Below are 22618 nucleotides of genomic sequence, written 5' to 3'. Positions count from 1 at the left end.
GGATGGCCCGCAGTTTCATTTCTAGCAAATGATGGTTTCCATTTTTACAACAATATGCTAAATGACTATGCCCTTCAGTAGCTGGTTTTTGCCTTTTTTGCCATTTTTATTTCTTACCATTTCTGCCTCTTTCTTTGACAGAAACAAAGGGTAATCCCCACTTCATCCTGAAATACTAAGGCTGTAGTGTCATGTAGTGGAGGATGATCTCTGATGCACTGCATCAAGGTTAGTCCATTTGTTGTCTGTCAACTGAAGACTGCTAAAGTTATGCAAGCAGTTCTGCCTAATAAAGAGTTACATTAATTATGAATCACATGCAACATTTCTGTGACCTCTCTTCCATTGTGATAGAATCCCTACACTGTGGAAACAGGCCATTTGGCCCGAACCCTCCAAAGAAAACCCACCCAGCCACATTCCACTACCCTATTACTCTACATTTACCCCTGACTAATGCACCTAATCTAAACATTCCTGAGCACTATGGGTAATTTAGCATGACCAATTTACATAGAACATAGAACAATACAGCATAGAACAGGCCCTTCGGCCGAAGATGTTGTGCCGAACATTTGTCCTGCTTAAGCACAAATGTACCTATCCAATTGCCACTTAAAGGCTACCAATGATTCTGACTCTGCCATGCCCAAAGGCAGCGCATTCCATGCCCCCACCACTCTCTGGGTAAAGAACCTACCCTTGACATTCCCCCTATACCTTCCCCCCTATACCTTCCCCCCTTCACCTTAAATTTATGTCCCCTTGTAACACTTTGTTCTACCCAGGGAAAAAGTCTCTGACTGTCTACTCTATCTATTCCCCTGATCATCTTATAAACCTCTATCAGGTCACCCCTCATCCTTCGCCGTTCCAATGAGAAAAGGCCTAGCACTCTCAACCTATCCTCGTATGACCTATTCTCCATTCCAGGCAACATCCTGGTAAATTTCCTCTGCACCCTCTCCAAAGCTTCCACATCTTTCCTAAAGTAAGGCGACCAGAACTGCACACAGTACTCCAAATATGGCCTTACCAAGGTCCTGGACAGCTGCAACATCACCTCACTACTCTTGAATTCAATCCCTCTGCTAATGAACGCTAATACACCATAGGCCTTCTTACAAGCTCTATCCACCTGAGTGGCAACTTTCAAAGAGCTATGAACATAGACCCCAAGATCCCTCTGCTCCTCCACCTTACTAAGAACCCTACTGTTAACCCTGTATTCCGCATTCTTATTTGTCCTTCCAAAATGGACAACCTCACACTTGATAGGGTTGAACTCCATCTGCCACTCCTGAGCCCAGCTCTGCATCATATCTAAGTCCCTTTGCAGCCGACAACAGCCCTCCTCACTGTCCACAACTCCACCAATCTTCGTATCATCTGCAAATTTACTGACCCACCCTTCGACTCCCTCTTCCAAGTCATTAATAAAAATTACAAACAGCAGAGGACCCAGAACTGATCCCTGCGGAACTCCACTTGTAACTTGCTCCCGGCTGAATATTTGCCATCTACCACCACTCTCTGACTTCGACCGGTTAGCCAGTTTTCTATCCAATTGGCCAAAGTTCCCACTATCCCATGCCTCCTGACTTTCCGCATAAGCCTACCATACCTTATCAAATGCCTTACTAAAATCCATGTACACTACATCCACTGCTCTACCCTCATCCACATGCTTGGTCACCTCCTCAAAGAATTCAATAAGACTTGTAAGGCAAGACCTACCGCTCACAAATCCGTGCTGGCTGTCCCTAGTCAAGCAGTGTCTTTCCAGATACTCATAAATCCTATCCCTCAGTACCCTTTCCATTACTTTGCCTACCACCGAAGTAAGACTAACTGGCCTGTAATTCCCGGGGTTATCCCTATTCCCTTTTTTGAACAGGGGCACAACATTCACCACTCTCCAGTCCCCTGGTACCACCCCAATTGACAGTGAAGACGAAAAGATCATTGCCAACGGCTCTGCAATTTCCTCTCTTGCTTCCCACATAATCCTAGGATATATCCCGTCATGCTCGGGGGACTTGTCTATCCTCAAGTTTTTCAAAATGCCCAACACATCTTCCTTTCTAACAAGTACCTCCTCTAGCTTACCTGTCCGTTTCATACTCTCCTCTTCAACAATACGGTCCCTCTCATTTGTAAATAATGAAGAAAAATACTCATTCAAGACCTCTCCTATCTCTTCCAACTCAATACACAGTCTCCCACTACTATCCTTGATCAGACCTATCCTCGTTCGTGTCATTCTCATGTTTCTCACATACGCATAAAAGGCCTTGGGGTTATCCTTGATCCTACCTGCCAAAGATTTTTCACGCCCTCTCTTAGCTGTCCTAATCCCTTTCTTCAGCTCTCTCCTGGCTATCCTGTATCCCTCCAACGCTCTGTCTGAACCTTGTTTCCTCAACGTTATGTAAGCCTCCTTCTTCCTCCTTACAAGACATTCAACCTCCCTCGTCAACCATCTCTTTCCTGCCTGACAGGTACATACATATCAAGGACACGTCGTATCTGTTCCTTGAAAAAGTTCCACATTTCAATGACATCCTTCCCTGACAGCCTATGCTCCCAACTTATGCTCCTCAGATCCTGTCTTGCAGCATCGTATTTACCCTTCCCCCAATTGTAAAACCTACCCTGTTGCACGGACCTATCTCTCTCCATAACCAAGGTGAAAGTCACAGAATTGTGGTCACCATCAAGCAAAATGCTCACCCATAACAAGCCCATCACTTGTCCCGGTTCGTTACCAAGTACCAAATCCAATATGGCCTCCCCTCTGGTCGGACAATCTACGTACTGAGTTAGAAAAGCTTCCTGGATACACTGCACAAACACCGCCCCATCCAATCTATTTGATTTAAAGATCTTCCAATCAATATTTGGGAAGTTGAAATCGCCCATGAATACTACCCTGTGGCTTCTTCACCTTTCCAAAATCTGTTTCCCAATCTGTTTCTCCACATCTCTGCTGCTATTGGGGGGGCCTATAGTAAACACCCAACAAGCTGAATGCTCCTTTCCTATTTCTGACTTCAGCCCATACTACCTCCAAAGGCAGATCCCCCTCGAACTGCCTTTCTGCAGCCATTATACCATTTCTAATTAGCAACGCCACATCCCCTCCTTTTTTACCAACCTCCCTAATCTTACTGAAACATCTGTAACCAGGAACCTCCAACAACCATTCCTGTCCCTCTTCTAACCACGTTTCCGTGATGGCCACAACATTGTAGTCCCTAACCTGCACATCTTTGTGGGAGAGAATGTAGAGAACAAGCAGCACGGATGATCTTAAGATAGAACATCAAGAAACTCTAGCTGAAAATGTTTATGAGTGGGAAGAGAAGCATTGTAGGTGATCCTCTGGCTGCAACCAGTTGGATAAGCATGTAACTAGTAAATGCAGTACTAATCAGCTGAACAGCAGTGGAAAAGCGTTGAAGGAGGATGGTGCAGAGTAAAGAGAATTTTACTTCGACTGTAAGTGTAACTGTTGAGCATGTGCAAATCTTTCCTGTGGGAGGAAACTAGAGCACCCGGAGGTAACTTATACAGATGCAGGGAGAATTTTCCAACTCCACACAGATAGTTCCCCGCGGCTGGAATTGAACTTGGGTCCCTGGTGCCATGAGGCAGTAATGCCAACCACTAAGCTATTGTGCCATCCAAATTCAAGCACATCTCTGGCCCCTCACTTTGAATTTGATACCTCCTAAGCTCCAAAGCTGAATAGAAGGTATTTTGAGAATTGTTGACCTTAGCCATGGCGTGGTATTCAAAAGGATTGGTATGTCTACTCTGGTATCTAATCTAAAACTAGTTTTCCTGTGGTTTGTCATATTCCTGGTTTGCCATATTCCTGCTCCTCAATATGTTCCTAACTACTGGGATTCCCTCAGACCACTGGTCTGTGTTTCATTTTCTGAAGTGCCAATACAGCTGTGCCATGATTTCTCTCTGCACGTGTGACTCTCATTCCTATCAGATGAGTTCCATTGTGTTTTCAACTGTGCCCTCCCATTCTATGCTTGCCCCCTGCATACATTCTGAACATTTGCTTCTTTTCTACCTCTGTACTCACTATGGTCAGTTGATTGTCGCTTACCACATACTCAGCTGTGGATCTTCTCTACTGTTTTCTTCAGTTCTGCAAAATCTTTTCCCGTTCTGTAGTTTGGTATCCAGAAGTCTATTACTCAGCAGTGTGTTAGGTCTTTCCCTATCACCTGTGCCTAATTGTTGGGTTGACTTTTTTCTGCCATTTCAATGTACTGGGTTTCACTTCAGACTTTTTGACAGCTTGCTTTGGTTCAATGGGTCTAGTAACCATTGCCACCATACAGTAGTGCAAGATCTGAATTATCATGAATAATCAGCAAATGATTATATTGAACCTAACTGTACACAGAGAATGGTGAGAGAACATGCTACCCAGAACCCTCTGGATCCAGGTCCCAGTCCCATGTGATCTGACTCACAATGTTTAGCTCTTTTTGCACATGCTCAACAGCTACACTTACAGTCGAAGTAAAATTCTCTTTACTCTACACCATCCTCCTTCAATGCTGTTCCACTGCTGTTCAGCTGATTAGTACTGCATTTACTGGTTACATGCTTATCTATCTGGTTGTAGCCAGAGGATTACCTACAAGGCTTCTCTTCCCACTCACAAACGTTTTCAACTAGAGCTTCTAGATGTTCTATCTTAAGATCCTCCATGCTGCTTGTTCTCTACGTCCTCTCCCTCAATTGCACCAGCTAAAACCATAATAACAATTTCCAAATATTATTGAGGACAACCAGCTCTACCACACCTCCATCTCTCTCAACCCTTTCTTGCCCTTAAATCATCAGACTGCTTCTCCGATATCCAGTACAGTCGGTTCTGATATAATGCGATTGTTTTGTTCTTGTGCGATCTCGCATTATGAGAAAATCGTGCAATAGCCACACCATTTAAACTAAAGGGGCCTGAATCACATTATAGCCAGTGAAGGTAAAGAAAGTTTGCATTCTGCAAATAATGGTCTAAATTCCTCAATTATGTTAAGCTAATTCACGTGAAAGAAACGTGCGTTATACAGAACTAACTATACTGGATGAGTGGAAATTTGCTCCAAATAAATATTGGAACAACTGAAACCATTTAATTGAGTCTCCACCTCAAATCTGCTCTTTAGTGTCATACACTGTCTTTCTCGCTGATCAACAGTTGCCAGTAAATCAATGTATTCACCATCGAGAGATTGCACTTGATCCCAAGCTGAGCTTTTGCCTGGTTATTTATAGCCTTCACTAAGACTGCCTATTTTCACCCCCATGACTTTAATCAATCTTGTTTGTATCTCACCTCATCTACAGCAGAAACCTTAATTTGTGCTTTTGTACCTGTGGATTTGACTGTACTATGTTGCCTCTAGGTTAAACTATGCCTAAGTTTTAAAATTGTTATCCATTTTAAAATTCCTCGTGACTTTGCTCCCTCCATCTCTGTAATTGCCTCAAGCACCACAATCCTTGCAAGAAAACAGCCTTCTTCCAAATTTTGCTTCTGAACAATTCTCATTTTGAGTTACTACATCATTGGTGGCTGTTTTTTTTTGCTGCTTGAGACAGTAAAATCTATAATTTCTTCATTGAGTCTCTCCACCTGCCAGATCACCTTCAAGACTTGCCATTTAAAAACTGTCACTTTATCCACATTTTTGGTTTTCAGTCTTAATATTTCTTGATGTCGTTCAGCGTCAAATCTTGTTTTATAAATTCTCCATTGAAGTATCTTGAGGCTGCCTACTGTATTACATGTGCCATATAAACAGAAATTGTTGTTGAAAATGAATCATGGTGGTGATTTCATAAATATTCAGCCCTCACTCCCTTGCTCAAGGCTATTTAATATGTTTGTGACATAACTCACATTCCTTGATGTGAAAGATTTTTTTAATAACTCGATACTTTGTGTAGGTTTCAGAATGTGCAGTATTCAAGTTATAGGCAGTGTCATAGACTAAACCCAGTGACAGAAACTCAATAGATTTTATTCCTGCACTATTTGTGAATTACAGATTTCTCAGTGTGCTAGTGCCTGGAATTTGAATTTGTGATCTGAGTCCAGGATAGCTTAATCACTCCTGCTACAGTCTCATTCACTCAGGTGATTGATCAAGAAGGGAGGGACCTGATGTGATTAGAATCCACACAACTTGTCATTATTGCTGGTGGCTTCTCATTGTCCAAAAATGTTTTGATCATTTGTAATCTAACTGAATGAAGAAAACTTTGCCGACAACACATTTTCTCTAGCTGAAAGCATCCTATTAAAAAGCACAAATATTGTCAATAGCTAGTCATTTGAGGTAATCTTGCTATGCATTCCATTTCTGAAAACTTAACCTCATGCAGAGACTCACAACATAAGCCAATCTCATAATCTGGTGGGCTCACATAAATCTTCTAGATTGAGCATTATTTGAATGTTGAATTGAAGTTATTATCTTTCACCAAGCACCATATTTTGAAGAAAATATTTCCCAAAAGTAGAATGAATTTTATTGTTTCTAAATAAATGCTCAGCGAAGATAAAGTTAACAATGTTTCATTTATAAATATATTTCAAACTTCTAAACAAATAACACTTTGCTAAGAAAAAGACACTGGATACAACAGCAGCAATATTGCAATTTCAGTGATCAGCGAGCTCAGCTGGAACCATACAGTATGGAGAACTTTCAGACAAAGGCCACATGATCCACTTTGGGAGTGGGATGAGGATATCACATTTTATTTTTGACCTGCCTGAATAGCAACAGCCCATTTCCCATTCTCTCCTTCTTTGCAACTACACTCCTGAAAGCTGAGAACCCACAGAAGCCATTTTCATTCCTCGTGGAGGATTTCTGGAAAGGGTTTATTGTAATCTACCTTGAAGTAGAGGGAATTCAGCTATCTACAGCAGTTCTAGAAAAAGACAGCAGTGTGACCAGCTGGGGTACAAAATATCTACAGAACCAGAACACATCAGAATTGACACAATCCATGATTTATCCTTTTTTAATGAGTTTAACAATTTACTTTAAAGAGTACTTTAAAGAGAAACTCTGCTGGTTTTTTTGGTGTGTCATTAGACATGTGTATGCTTGCGTTCATTCTATTTTAAAAGGGTAGATATATAAACTTGCATAATCTAAACTGTTTTTCAATAATCTTTGCATCTTTGTTTAAGTAAATTTGTTAGTGGTGATAAACTAATTATTTGTTGATGACTAATGGATTGTTATTTATACTGAACCTGATGCAATCTATATAATTGGCTATATCACTACCTGGATGCATTTAAAAGTTGCTGTGGCCAGTGGAGGAGTGGAAGTAGAAAAGACCCCCCCACCTCAGTGATAAAGGATGATGTTCACAGATTCTGTCTATCTTGTCAGATGTTTGATATTTCTCAGAGTATGTTCCCACAGAAGGGTTCCTGCATTTGGTAGGAGTTGTCATTGAGAATCTGACTAGGTGTTACATCTTAGGGTTGAAGAGTTGACTGTAATTTTCTCTCAAATCTTCCAATTAACAACAAAAGAGCAGTAATTTCTCTAAAATGTATTTTGTGGAGTTAGAAGGCACAGTGCCGATTGATAGGCTCCCCTGATTGTGTGACATGAATGCATTTTGTGACTTCCTTCAAAAAGTATCCTTTTCTATTGTTTCTTCTTAAGGGGTCTTTAATTCTTTTTCATTCTCAGATTAACTTCATCTTTCTTTTTAACATTGTGAGGATCTTGATGACAAAACTACGTGCATCCACTACCTCCGAAACCATGCAGTACAGGTAAATGGCAAAAAAAGCAACGGTATCATGGAAAACCGGAGAATGGAATTCTGGGCAATGTTCCTGTTAACTCCGAAAGTTGCTGCTCAACTGTACAAAAGTCAGTCTAACTAATATGCATTTATAAGGGGCTATACATTTTAATAAATCACTCATGGCAATTAAAACAAATGAAAGGTTTATTGTATTCAGGGAAATATAAAATAGGAAAAAATATCCCATCGGCTTAACAATAGTGAGCACAGTAGTGTCAGATATTTTTGTGTCCACGTTTGTCAGTCCATGAGAACATATGTGTGTGAGTCTGCATCATTGTCAGTAATCATGTCAGCTTCTGTCATGGTGACAGTATCATTGTGAACCTGAGAGTGGAATTTAATGTCTCCTCCCATGGTTAGTTTAGTGGTAGGGGACATTTAGTTAGGTGAATGAATTCTTAAATGTCTTTTTGGAAATCTAAGTGAGCTACATCTACAGGTTCTCCTTTATCCATTTTGCTTAAGAATTCATTCACCTAACTAAATGTCCCCAGAAAGTGCCACATCAAAGGTTACTTCACAAAATAAACATTCATGTCTACAGAGGTATATACTGTATGGAGGATGGATTGCTAATCCATCACAGCTCCTGAACCTGACTATAAGTTTTCAACTCTTTTATTTCGGAAACGGAATCTTTCAGCAAAGCAGGCCTCCAACGATAATAGTGATTGATCTAATTTTTATCTTCATATGCAACTTTCACCCTTTAAATATTTGTGTCTGGATTTTGGCAAATAACTTTATTACTTTTCACTTATGTAAGTTGAACTGAAATTTAAGGCTCAGAGAGAAAGGGAAGGAAGACAATCCTGAGAAAGAGAAAAGGAATTAGTGTTTCAGGGCAAGAAAGGAACTCAAAGAAAAGGAGGAATAAGCAAGACTAGCTCAAGAAATGGAGCTAAAAATATATGTTTAGGAAGAGAAGAAAGTGAAGGAGCTGGGTTCGAGACTACCAAGTGTTGTGGATGTTGATTAAGGACTTTCCATGCTGATGCAGGACAATTTCCAGAGTTATATTCAAAGACCTAACTGGAAGACGTATTGAAGAAGCATTAATAAAAATTCACGAAATGAATGAGCTTGTTACTGGTTGGTGGGTGCAATTTCAAGTTTGCCCATCCAGGTGTGACCTCTTGCCTGGAACTAACCTTGCAGATTGGAAAATGTTACCCTACTTCCCACAAACTCAAGTACAATTCCAGGGAGATTAAACACTTTCAGCCAGAAGTGGGAGCTTAAGATGTATGTTTACAGCAAAACGCCCACCCACCTCTTTTCACCCTTTTGGAAAAATATGAATCCTATTCCTGTCTACCTGCCCATGCCATCCGTTTTATGACCAAACGTTGCAGTCAGTTAAGCTTTAGGCATGTTGAAATCAGAGCCTTTCGTATTACAGCGGTGAGTTGGGGTCTGGGTGGGAATGTGATTGACTAGCTAACCGACTTATAGAATACTTCCAATGATGTAAGCTATATTCAGCCCAAGGACAGCTGCTCTACTGATCTAAGTCACCAACAATCACAGCCAACAGTGTATTCAAAGTGAAACAGAGAACCTGCACACACTCGCAGGATCTGTTTGGCTCAGTCCATGTCTGGAAACAGCCCTCAACTATTCAACTGTGGAAGTTGTTGCACCTGCTGAATCTGATTTTCTTTTCAATCCCTTAATTTCAAGAAAAATGATCTTAAAATAAGTCCGACCTGCAGCAATAGACTCAATTGACTAAACTCATTCGCATTTTTATATGTAACTTTTTGTCCTTACTTTAAATCATTGTGTCTTTTCTTTTAGCATACGAGTTTATCATTTTATGTATCTAACTCCCATCGATTGGATAATAAACTTACCTCTTACTGTTTTTTATTCATTCAAGGGATGAGGGCATCGCTGGCTAGGCTAGCATTTATTGCCCAACCCAAGGTGCAGTTAAAAGTCAACCACATTACCATGGGTCTGGAGTCACATGTAGTCCAGACCAGGTAAGGATGGCAGTTTCATTTCCTAAAGGGCATTAGTGAACCAGATGGATTTAATTTATGGTCATAATTCGCCTCTTAACTCCAGATTTTTATTGAATTCAAATTCCACCACCTGCCATGGTAGGATTCAAACCTGGCTCCCCAGGATATTACCAAGGTCTCTGGATTAACAACCGTGCAATAATAACACTAGGCCATCACCCAAAACTTTTTTTTAAAACTTATTTAGCCTATCTTTTAAATCCACCTGTTCTGACATGTTATTACACACCTCTGGAGCAGGTGGAACTTGAACCCAGAACCCCGAGTCCAGGGATAAGGATACTACGACTGTGCCACAAGAAGGTGACATTTTTCAAAGCATAAAAAGCTGTGCTGTTAGCAATTTTGTATAAGCTAAACATTTACTTTTGTCAAAGAAAAGGCTGTGCTGCTAATTATTTTTAAAATTGAAACACATTGAACATTGGCAATGATAACAGAGGGTGGCAGTGAGAAAGGAGCGGGGAGTATTCTGGGAGATGTCAGCTCCCTCACCATGACTGAGAAGGGGATCACACAGGATGCTGTGTCAAAGAACAGTGAACCCTCAAACATTACATTACTATAGTGTTTTCCCAACTCCCTCCCTTCCTTGAATCAAAAAAGAGAGAGAGAAGCTGTTAACAAATTTGTCTATGACTTCGAAACAGCAGAGCCTCAGCAGTGTACATCATCTTGAGCAGTAAAGATGGCTGGGGTGCTGGGAAAGCTTGTGATGCAGATGGAGTGCAAAACTTGAGAAATTTTGGATCCACAGTCATGTCTGCATAAATGTGGTGACAGTCCTTGAACAACATGTGACTGATTCGGAGAAGTGACTGTCTTCATTGCACACCATACAAGAAGGAAAGAGGTTTCTAGAACAGTCGTATCAGGTAATAGTCATTCTACATGGTGATCAGCTCGCAAGGAGGAGTGCAGAGATAGCAGGTGAGTGGGAGGCCATTTGCCAAAAGGAAAGAAGACAGCCCATCCAGGAAACGTACGATTCTTTGGAGCTAACAGGTGGTAAATTTTAAATGCCTATTTAGTGAGCAACATGACTGACTTCGGGGGTGGATGACTTGAGGGAAAACCCTGATGCTTGAGACTACTCTGGGAAAAGAGACAGAACAGAGAACATTACAGCACAGTACAGGCCCTTCGGCCCTCAATGTTGCGCCGACCTGTCATACCAATCTGAAGCCCATCTAACCTACACTATGCTTGTCCAATGCCGACTTAAATGTACTTAAAGTTGCCGAATCTACTACCGTTGCAGGCAAAGCATTCCATACCCTTACTACTTTAGGCGGCACGGTGGCACTGCTGCCTCACAGCGCCAGAGACCTGGGTTCAATTCCTGCCTCAGATGACTGACTGTGTGGAGTTTGCACATTCTCCCAGTGTCTGCATGGGTTTCCTCCGGGTGCTCCGGTTTCCTCCCACAGTCCAAAGATGTCCAATCAGGTGAATTGGCCATGCTAAATTGCCCGTAGTGTTAGGTGAAGGGGTAAATGTAGGGTTATGGGTGGGTTGTGCTTCGGCGGGTCGGTGTGGACTTGTTGGGCCGAAGGACCTGTTTCCACACTGTAAGTAATCTAATCTAATCTAATCTACTCTCTGAGTAAAGAAACTACCTCTGATATCTGTCCTATATCTATCATCCCTCAATTTAAAGCTATGCCCCCTCGTGCACGCCATCACCATACAGAAGCTGGTAGGCAGATTAGAAAGTCAGTAGTAGTGAATGGCTCTATAATTCGACGGTCAGGCAGTCAAGTTTGCAATTGAGATTTGTGAGTCTGTTTTCTGCCAGTGTACAGGTTTGGGACATAATGGAATGGCTGGTAAACTTCTGGAAAGGGAGGTGAACAGCCAGTGGTCGTGGTTCATATCGGAAACATTTGGAGAGGCAGCTTGGAGGACTTGCAGGAGCTAGTGGGCTAGGGAGTCAGCTGAAATGCAAGACCTCCAGGGTGGTAATCTCAGAAATACTACCTCAAGCTTGTGTCCCAAGCTTCACTATTTAGGTAAAGGCAGATGAGGCAAGGCATATGCTGTGAAGGATGATGAGGAAGGGAGGGCTTTAGATTTTTGGGACATTGAGATCACTTTTGGGAAAGGAGAATGCTGTTCAGAAGACATGGGCTTCACCTGAACAGAAATGGAACTAATTTCCTTGCTGAGAGAGTACATAGTGTCATGGGGGTGGATTTATACATGTAGGCCAGGGTTGTATTGACTAATGGGCCTAGTTTTGGAAGTAGCAGACAAGGCAAAAAAGAGAAGACGGGGAATGGGGAAAAGAAGTGAAAGAAAGCATGTGTGTTGACAGTGAACAAATGGCCACCTTCTAATGGGCAAGAAAGAGGTAATGGCAGAGTTAAATCAGATTTATGTATATGCATGGAGTATCGTGAACAAAATTGGGGAATTGGAAGCAGAAATTACACTGGAGGATATGACAGTAACATTGACAGAAACATGGCTCAAGCCAGAATAGAACTAGATACTTAACATCTCAGGTTATAGGGCTATTTGTCGAAGCAGGGTGGAAAAAAAAGGAGGAGGTGGAGAAGTTTTACTCAAAGGCAGTATCATTGTCCTTGAACAAGATGAAATGCTTGAATTCAAATCTATACGATCAGAGGTGAGAAACAGAAAGGGACCAGTGACCTTCTGTATTTATCACAGACTTCTAAATAGTGGGGAGGAAGTCCAAGAGAGCATTTGAAAGCAGATTATAGAAATCTGCAGGATGAGTAGGGGGTGATAGTTAGTGATTTCATTTACCCTAGTGTGAGAAACAAAACTCACATATTAATAAATTTCAGTCCGAATCAAATTCTGAAGCAGCGAATTTTATTGATACGTAATTCTACCTGTTTTCGCTTCTCCTAGTCTCCTATGCTTGGTACATCCTGCTCCATGATTGCTCTGCCTTTTTAGTCATAGAAAATCCTACCTGTTTTCGCTTCTCACTGTTTAGTATTTGCATGCACGTCTAATTTTATAATACAAGCTTTTGCAGAAGCAAAACCTGTTCCCTTATTCTGTACAATTTTAACCCTATACCTTACACTAGGATAGACTGAGGAGAAGGGAGAGTGTGTGGCACAGAAGGGGAGAAATCCCTGCAATGTATGCAGGAGAGCCTTCTGGAACAAATACATTTCCAGGCAGGGAGTCGTGCTGAATCTGGTCTTTGGAAAAGAGACAGGCCAGGTGGAGAACACCAGAATGGGGAGGGATTTGAGAATAGCAATCATAATATATTAAGGTTTGATATTAAGTTGGAAAAGGATATGAATCAGTCAATTAAGATCCCGGACTGGAAAAGGGAAAATTTTAGGGAATGTAAAAGTTGAACTAGAGCAGGTTTATCGGAAACACTTTTTGACAGATAAAACAGTGGATGGAAAATGGGGCAATTTCAAAAGGGAAATGAATAGGATGCAAGCTAGGTACATAACCTTGAGGAATAAATATGTGGTATCTAACACTGACGTACCCTTAGTAACTCGGGATATTGGTCAGTAAATAGGGAAGGAAAAGGAGGCATATGATGCATACTGGAATATTAACAGCAATAGAAATTGGGATGAGTATCTCAAATGCAGGAGAAAGATTAAGACTAAGAAGAAGCATGAGGAAAGAAAGGCAGGATGCTCTAAAACAAACAACAAAGTGTTCTTCAAACATATTATGAGTAAAAGATTAGCAAAGAATAGAGTAGGGCCTGTATGGAAGAAGCAGGGTAAGCTGCTCACTAAAGCAAAGATCTGACAGAAGTATTAAATGAGTACTTTGCTTCTGTCTTTACCAAATTAGAAAATGATGACAATAATGAGAAAATGGGGCAACAGATAACCCAGGAATCTGCAAGCCAGTCAGCCTAATGTCAATAGTGGGCAAGCAGATGGAGGCTATAGCTGAAAATGTGTTGCTGGAAAAGCGCAGCAGGTCAGGCAGCATCCAAGAAGCAGGAGAATCGACGTTTCAGGCATGAGCCCTTCTTGATTCCTGAAGAAGGGCTCATGCCCAAAACGTCGATTCTCCTGCTCCTTGGATGTTGCCTGACCTGCTGCGCTTTTCCAGCAACACATTTTCAGCTCTGATCTCCAGCATCTGCAGTCCTCACTTTCTCCTAGAAGATGGAGGCTATAGTACAGGTTAAGGTAAATGTAGAGGAAAATTAAATAGTACTAGACAGTCAACGTGGCTTTGTCAAGGCAAGGTCATGACTGAAAAATTTGACTGAGTTCTTTGTGAGGTGACACAGAGTAGATGAAGGAACTGCTGTGAATGTTGTATATTTGGACTTCAGAAAGCATTTGATATGGAGCCACATGGCAGCTTGGTTAGCAAATAAGAAATGTTTGGGATTAATGTGTCCTTGGCAGCATGGATTTGAAGTTGACTAAAAGATAAGAAAGAGATGGTAAATATCGATGGGAAATTCTCAGATTAGTGATGAATTGAAAGTGGTGTTCCTCAGGGAATCAGTTGGAAGTGACGGCAAAATCTCTAAATTTGCAGATGATACAAAGCTAGGGAGAATAGTGAATTGTGGGGATGATGCTGAGCAACTTCAGAGGACGTTGTCAAGTTGGCCAAATGAGCAAACCCTGGCAGATTAATTTCACTTGAGAGTGTGGTGCTGCAAAAGCACAGCAGGTCAGGCAGCATCCGAGGAGCAGGAGAATTGATGTTTTGGGCAAAAGCCCCTCATCTGGACTTTTTCAGGCTTTTGCCCGAAATGTCAATTCTTCTGCTCCTTGGATGCTGCCTGACCTGCTGCGCATTTCCAACACCATTCTCTTGACTGTAATCTGCAGTCCTCACTTTTGCCTAGATTAATTTCACTGCAGGCAAATGTGCGATAATGTGTTTTGATAGAAAAGACATGGAGAGTACAGCTTCAATGGTACAACTTTGAGGACAGCAAGGTACCTCAGGGTTCTCATTTATGATTCTCTGAAGGTGGTCAGGAAAGTTGAAATAGTTATTAAGAAGGTTTATGTGTTATAAATTGAGACAGCGAGCATAAAAACAAGGAAGTGATGCTACACCTATACAAATAATTAGACGACATGTGGAATACTGTGGTCTGTTCGAGGCAACTCATTTAAGGTAGGATGTCAAAGCCCTGGGAAGAGTCCAAAGGAATTTTACTGGAATTTGGTGAATGAAATATCATGTGAAAAAATAAGAACTTACCCACTCCGACAGTAAGAATAAAACAGCAGTGTATGATTTAAATGTTGAGAGATTACAGAATTTATGGTGCAAAGGGATCTAAGGTTTTTGGTGCATTCATCGTGAAGAGTTATTATGCAGAAAGAGAGAGAGAGAAGCTTTTTACTTGTCATTTCTACCATAAACAACTGATCAGGAAAAAAACAAGAACAGTGTTCCTCCAGGACTGAGGGTGCTACATGGACAGCACAAACAACATAATCGTACACGGCATAAAGTGCATAAGAAATTCAAAATACGCAAGTTACAGTGTAAGAGAAGAATGAATGAATGATAGACATTTCTCTAGCAGTAATACAAAGCCGTGCAAAGAATTTCCGATATGACAGAGTTCAATCATGCTGTGTTAAGGAGCCTGATGGTTGGGGAAGAAACTGTTGCACAGTCTGGCCGTGAGAGACCAAATCTTCTGTCAGATGGCAGGAGGAGGAAGATTTTGAGTGAGGGGTGTGTGGGGTCTTCCACAATGCTCTTAGCCTTTTGGATGCAGTGTGTGGTTTAAATGTTTTTAATGGAAGGAAGAGAGACCCTGATGATCTTCTCAGCTGTCCTCACTATCCTTTGTAAAGTATTATGATCCGAGACAGTGCAATTCCCAAACCATGCAATGATGCAGCAGCTCGGGTTCACTCAATGAACACTCTGTAGAATGTGGTGAAGATAATGAGTATGAGGTGGGCTTTCCTCAGCTTGTGGAGAAAGTAGAGATGCTGCTGGGCTTTCTTGGCTGTGGAGCTGGTGTTGAAAGACCAAGTGAGATTCTCTGCCAGGTGTACGCCAAGACATTTGCTGTTCTTCATGATTTCCATGGGGGGAGCTGTCGATATCCAGCGAAGAGTTGTCACTCCATGTCCCCCTGAAGTCAACAACCGTCTCTTTTGTCTTGTCCACATTCAGAGACAAGTTGTTGGCTCTGCAATGAATAAAAGGGACTGCAAATAAACCTGAAAAATATCCTAGTTCCCAGGCTGCTTCAAGGAAATATAGGGTGTGTAATCGATACAGGAATGCATAGGAAAGTCATCATCATCAGCAGTCTGTTGCAATGAGGATGACTCTCTTCTACTCTCAGGGTGAATCTGTCGGTGGCTGTACTGACCAATAAAATTACCACAGGTTCTATTACACTTGGGGCAGGTGTTAATGGTCATTAGAAGGGGAGGGTGGGGCTTTGGTGTGGCACACAAGGAATTCCGTCAATAAAATGAGCAACAACTTGGCAAATGGAATATAATGTGAGAAAATATGAACTTACTCACTCTGATAGGAAGAATAAAACAGCAGTGTATGATTTAAATGATGAGAGATTGGGGAATTCTATGGTACAAAGGGACCTAAGTTTCTTTTGGTACATTCATCACAAAGAAATGATTAGGAAAACAAAGGGATGGTTGGCATTTACTGTTAGTGCAATTAAATGTAGGTACATAATTGCATTAGAAGCAGTTCAGAAAATGTTCACTCAACTAATTCCTGGGATGAAGGAGTTAGCTTAGGAGGAAAGGTGAAGCAATTTGAGTCCTATCTAATGGAGGTTAAAAGAATAAGTGATGATATTATAGAAATATATAAGATCTTGAGGAGACTCAACTGTGTGGCCTCTGAGATGTCAGGGGTATCACATTGCAGACAGAGTATAAGGGAAATTTTCTATTTCCTGATGGCCATATTTCTGTGGAATTCTCTTCCCAGAGAGCAGTGAAGGCTGGGCTGGTGAATGAGAGGGATTTTTGATCAATGAAGTCAAAGGTTATGAGAGGAAGACAGGAGAGTAACGTTGTGAGACCATAACCAAATCAGCCATGATCTTGCGGAGTAAGTGGCAGACTATAATTGAGAGACTGATTGACTGACTACTGCCCCTAATACAGCTGTTCTTGTCAAACAGGTAGGTAAGGACCGTGCTGTTTAGCCACTCCAAACCCAATTAAATCTGTAGTGGGATATTATATGGAAGACTTTCCCAAGCTACCTTGAATTGAGGCCCCTGAGAATATAATTAACACCCACTTAAAGACAGCATGACATGACTACCCATGTAAGGTGTTCGGATGTGTGTCATAACACCAGCAGTTACTGCCCTCTCAGTAGCACAACCCGTCTTTGACCAGAGGGTCTTAGCAGTTGGATCGCTGCCACCAGAGGTCTTGATCCTGTTGCTATAAAGTGACTAACTGGCGCATTATATGACCTCACTTAAAATAGGTGACAAGAATGTCTTTCCCTCTTTGCCAGTTCCTACATTGAATCCAACCCTCAGTATACGTCGGTCAGTGTCTGAGTTGTCAATCAGCAGTTGTGTGACATTTCCAGCCACATTGAGATATAAGGAGAGAAAACTGTGAGGCCTGTTAGTCTATGGTAATATATGTACCTGAATTAATAGCCAGATCAACTGAGGAATCTGAGATTTCCCAATTGGACAATCTGCATTGCAGGAAAACCAGAAATTATAAATAAAAGGAAATCAAGGAAATCATTGCAACTTCTCCAGTACTGATTGCATGCCTACAGCAGTCATCTGAGCACAAATATTTTTATACTTATCATTTGTTCCTTGAATCATTTTGTGTGTTTTCTCCCCTTTCCTCTTGTCATCTTACTGTGACCATGTATGGATTGAGCAGTCATTAAATCTCTCATTCTGGTAGCATGGCAACAAAGGAAAGTTTTAATGAATGGAGATCCTAAGAAGTCTTTGTTCAAGCACACTAACAGAGGTCTCATTATTCTTATTCTGATTGGTGTTTCCTCCCACAGGAAAGCAGTGAAGGCTACGTTGGTTCTGTTGCCATTGCTTGGGATCACCTACATGCTGTTCTTTGTCAATCCTGGCGAGGATGACATATCACAGATCGTCTTCATCTACTTCAATTCATTCCTTCAATCCTTTCAGGTACATAAATAAGATCACTATTCATGTCTTGCTGTGTGTTGCTACATTTACACTTAGACAGTGCAGCAACTACCCTGTTGTCAATATTTGATTCCCAAAGAGATGTAGAAAAATTTGAAAGAATTCTGAATTTTGTTTGATGTCAGGTTATTCAACATTAGATTGACAGGATCCACTGGAATCTTCATTGCACAAGAAGCTGTAATAAAATACCCAGACATCCATTGCACATCATGAGACAAATCCTGGTCAACTCAGCTCCCTTTGCCGAACGAATCCAGTCCCAAGTTTCCCACGTCAGTGGCATAACTCCACACTAATCATGGTCAGGCTTCACTAGCTGTGACCTGTTTGCATAATGCACAAAGTGGACACCTTCAAAATAGACTTTACGCACCATGCATACTGTTTTACAAGAGGACTTTGACAAGTTGGAGGAGTGGGTGGATAGAATGCAGATGGGGTTCAATGCAGAGAAGTGGTAAGATGATGCACTTTGATTGGAAGAACATTGAAAAGGCACTATAATATAGGGTATACAACTTCAAAGAGAGTACAGTGTTCACTGAGGAGAGAGACATGATGAATGTTGAGATTAGAGACAGACGTTTGTTTACTCTGGATCACGTTGACATAAGTAGGGAAGATGTGTTGGGTTATTAAGGTGGACTAGAGGTTACAATGGTGAACAAATCCCCAGGACTGGATGGGATAGAACATAGAACATAGAAGAATACAGCGCAGTACAGGCCCTGCGGCCCTCGATGTTGCGCCGATCCAAGCCCACCTAACCTACACTAGCCCACTATCCTCCATATGCCTATCCAATGCCCGCTTAAATGCCCATAATGAGGGAGAGTCCACCACTGCTACTGGCAGGGCATTCCAATAATCTCACGACTCTCTGAGTAAAGAACCTACCCCTAACATCTGTCCTATATCTACCCCCCCTTAATTTAAAGCTATGCCCCCTTGTAATAGCTGACTCCATACGTGGCAAAAGATTCTCACTGTCGACCCTATCTAAACCCCTAATCGTCTTGTACACCTCTATCAAGTCACCCCTAAACCTTCTTTTCTCCAATGAAAACAACCCCAAGTGCCTCAGCCTTTCCTCATACGATCTTTCTACCATACCAGGCAACATCCTGGTAAACCTCCTCTGCACCCGTTCCAGTGCCTCGACATCCTTCCTATAGTATGGCGACCAAAACTGCACACAATACTCCAGATGCGGCCGCACCAGAGTCTTATACAACTGCAACATGACCTCAGTACTCCGGAACTCAATTCCTCTACCAATAAAAGCCAGTACGCCATATGCCTTCTTCACCCACTATTTACCTGGGTGGCAACTTTCAAAGATCTGTGTACATGGACACCAAGATCCCTCTGCTCATCCACACTACCAAGTATCTGACCATTAGCCCAGTACCCCATCTTTTTGTTACTCTTACCAAAGTGAATCACCTCACACTTAGCTACATTGAACTCCATTTGCCACCTTTCTGCCAGTTCTGCAGCTTATCTATATCCCGCTGTAACCTGCCACATCCTTCCTCACTGTCTACAACTCCTCCGACTTTCGTATCATCCGCAAACTTGCTCACCCAACCTTCTAACCCCTCCTCCAGGTCATTTATAAAAATGACAAACAGCAATGGTCCCAAAACAGATCCTTGCGGAACACCGCTAGTGACGGCACTCCAAGATGAACCTTTGCCATCAACTACTACTTCCAGCCAGCCAACTCCTAATCCAAACCTCCAACTCACCCTCAATGCCATACCTCCGTATTTTTTGCAGTAGTCTACCATGGGGAACCTTATCAAATGCCTTACTAAAATCCATATACACCACATCTACCGCTTTCCCCTCATCCACCTCCTTAGTCACCTTCTCAAAGAATTCAATAAGGTTTGTGAGGCACGACCTGCCCTTCACAAAACCATGCTGACTATCCTTGATCACATTATTCCTATCCAGATGTTCATAAATCCTATCCCTTACAATTCTCTCTAAGATTTTGCCCACAACAGAAGTGAGACTCACCGGCCTATAGTTACTAGGGTTATCCCTACTCCCCTTCTTGAACAAGGGAACCACATTTGCTAGCCTCCAATCTTCTGGCACTACTCCTGTAGACAACGAGGACATAAAAATCAAGGCCAATGGTTCTGCAATCTCCTCTCTTGCTTCCCAGAGAATCCTAGGATAAATGCCATCAGGCCCAGGGGATTTATCTATTTTCACCCTTTCCAGAATTTCCAACACCTCTTCTCTACATACCTCAAAGCCATCCATTCTGCTTAATTGTGACTCAGTATTCACATTGACAACAATGTCCTGTTCCTGATTGAATACTGACAAAAAGTATTCATTCAGTGTCTCCCCAATCTCTTCAGCCTCCACACGCAACTTCCCACTACTATCCTTGACTGGACCTATTCCTACCCTAGTCATTCTTTTATTCCTGACATACCTATAGAAAGCCTTAGGGTTTTCCCTAATCCTACCAACTAAGGACCTTTCATGTCCCCTCCTTGCTGCTCTTAGCTCTTAGATCTATCCCAGGTTGCTGAGAGAGGCGAGAGAGGAAATAGCTGGCCCAAACAGATATCTTTGTAGCATCCTTAAACGCAGATGAGGTGCTAGAGGACTGGAGGGTTGCTCATGTTGTCCCCCTGTACAAGAAGGGCAATAGGGATATTCTGGGTAACTACAAACCACTGAGCCTGACGTCAGTGGTGGGAAAGTTGCTGAAGAAGGTACTGAGGGATAAAATCTATTCATATTTGGAAATGAATGGGCTTCCCAGTGATAGACAACATGGTTTTGTGGGGGGGAGATCATGACTCACCAACTTAATAGAATTCTTTGAGGAAGTGACCAAGTTGACAGATGAAGGAAGGGCTGTGAATGTTGTATACATGGACTTCTGTAAGGCGTTTGATAAGGTTTTCCATGGAGAAAATGAAGTCATATGGTGTGCAGGGTGTTCTAGCTAGGTGGATAAAAAAACTGGTTGAGCAACAGGAGACAGAGAATAATCGTTGAAGGGAGTTTCTTGAAATGAAGAAAGGTGACCAGTGGTGTTCCACAGGGGTCAGTGTTGAGGCCACTGTTCTTTCTGATATGCATAAATGATCTGGAAGAGGGCACTGTTGGTATGATCAGCAAGTTTGCAGTTGACACGAAGATTAGTGGAGTAGCAGAAAGCATAGGAGACTGTCAAAGAATACAGGAGAATATAGATAGACTGGAGTTGGGCAGAGAAGTGGCAGATGGATTTCAATCCGGGAAAATGTGAGGCGATGCATTTTGGGAAGTCTAATTCCAGAGCGAATTATACAGTAAACAGAAGAGCCTTGAAAAAAGTTGATGAGCAGAGAGATCTGGGAGTTCAGGTCCATTGTCCCCTGAGGGTTGTTGCACAGGTGGATAGAGTGGTCAAGAAGGCAAATGGTATTCTTGCCTTCATCAAACAGGGTATTGAGTATAACAGCTGGCAGGTCATGTTAAAATTGTATAAGACATTGGTTCAACCGCATTTTGAATACTGTGTACAGTTCTGGTCGCCACATTACCAAAAGGATGTGGATGCTTTGGAGAGAGTGCAGAGAAGGTTTATGAGGATGTTGCCTGGTATGGATGGTGTTAGCTATGACAAGAGGTTGAGTAAGTAAGGATTGTATTCATTAGGCAAAAAGGAGACGGGGGGTGGGGGGGGTGGAGGACCTGATTGAGGTCCACAAAATCATGAAGGGTACAGACAGGGTAGATAGAGAAAAGTTTTTTTCCCAGGGTAAAGGATTCAATAATGAGAGGTCATGCTTTCAAGGTGAAAGGTGAAAATTTTAAGGGGGATACACAGGGCAAGTACTCCACACAGAGAGTGGTAGGTGCCAGGAACGTGTTGCCAGCAGCAGTAGTAGAGGCAGGCACGGTTGATTCATTTAAGATGCATCTGTACAGATACATGAGAAGGTAGGGAGCAAGGGATATAGTTGCTTAGGAATTGGGCAACAGGTTTATGCAGTGGATTTGGATCGGCTCAGGCTGGGAGGCCTGTCAGGCCTGTTCCTGGGCTGTAAATTTTCTTTGTTCTTTGTACAGGAGCAGAGAGACCTGGCGTTTATGTACACAGACATTGAAGACAGTAGGAAAGGTGGACAGAGAGGTTAATAAAGCATTAAGTATCCTTGCCTTTATTAAGAAGTGCATAGAGTACAACAGCAAGTAGGCACTGAGTTCTCCAATTTCAAATACCCTCCTTTCCCATCAGCCGACTCCCTTTCCAGCCCCTCCTAATCCCTTCCATTCCACCGACTGATCCTTGCTTCCAGCTACTAGCTGCCAACCAGACTGTATCCCTATCACTACCTCACCACTCCACCCCTCTCCCCACCCAAAACACCCTCCCTCAACCCCTCTCTCGCTGTCTTTATCTGCAACTCCCCTTACCTTTCCTGCTCCTCAGATACTGCTTGACCTGTTGTGCTTTTCCAGCACCACTCTAGTCTTGACTCTAATCTCCAGCATCTGCAGTACCCACTTCTGCCTAGGC

General features: G+C 42.2%; 1 protein-coding gene across 2 annotated transcripts in view; it reads left to right on the top strand.

The window, feature by feature from the left end:
• LOC122540028 (corticotropin-releasing hormone receptor 1-like) overlaps positions 1 to 22618 on the top strand; it is a 366881-nt gene that overhangs the window by 303875 nt on the left and 40388 nt on the right. For both annotated transcript variants that reach the window (XM_087977957.1, XM_087977956.1), the window contains exons 10-11: positions 7761 to 7846; positions 17916 to 18051. In XM_087977957.1, coding sequence (XP_087834083.1) covers positions 7761 to 7846; positions 17916 to 18051 — 222 coding nt within the window. The remainder of the gene's footprint in view (positions 1 to 7760; positions 7847 to 17915; positions 18052 to 22618) is intronic.

Source organism: Chiloscyllium plagiosum, unplaced genomic scaffold (genome assembly GCF_037043375.1).
Source record: "Chiloscyllium plagiosum isolate Xiang-an unplaced genomic scaffold, Cpla_swu_hap1 HiC_scaffold_32, whole genome shotgun sequence".
Lineage (NCBI taxonomy): Eukaryota > Metazoa > Chordata > Chondrichthyes > Orectolobiformes > Hemiscylliidae > Chiloscyllium > Chiloscyllium plagiosum.
Note: the sequence above shows the minus strand (reverse complement) of the source record. Positions and strands in the feature narration are given on the sequence as shown.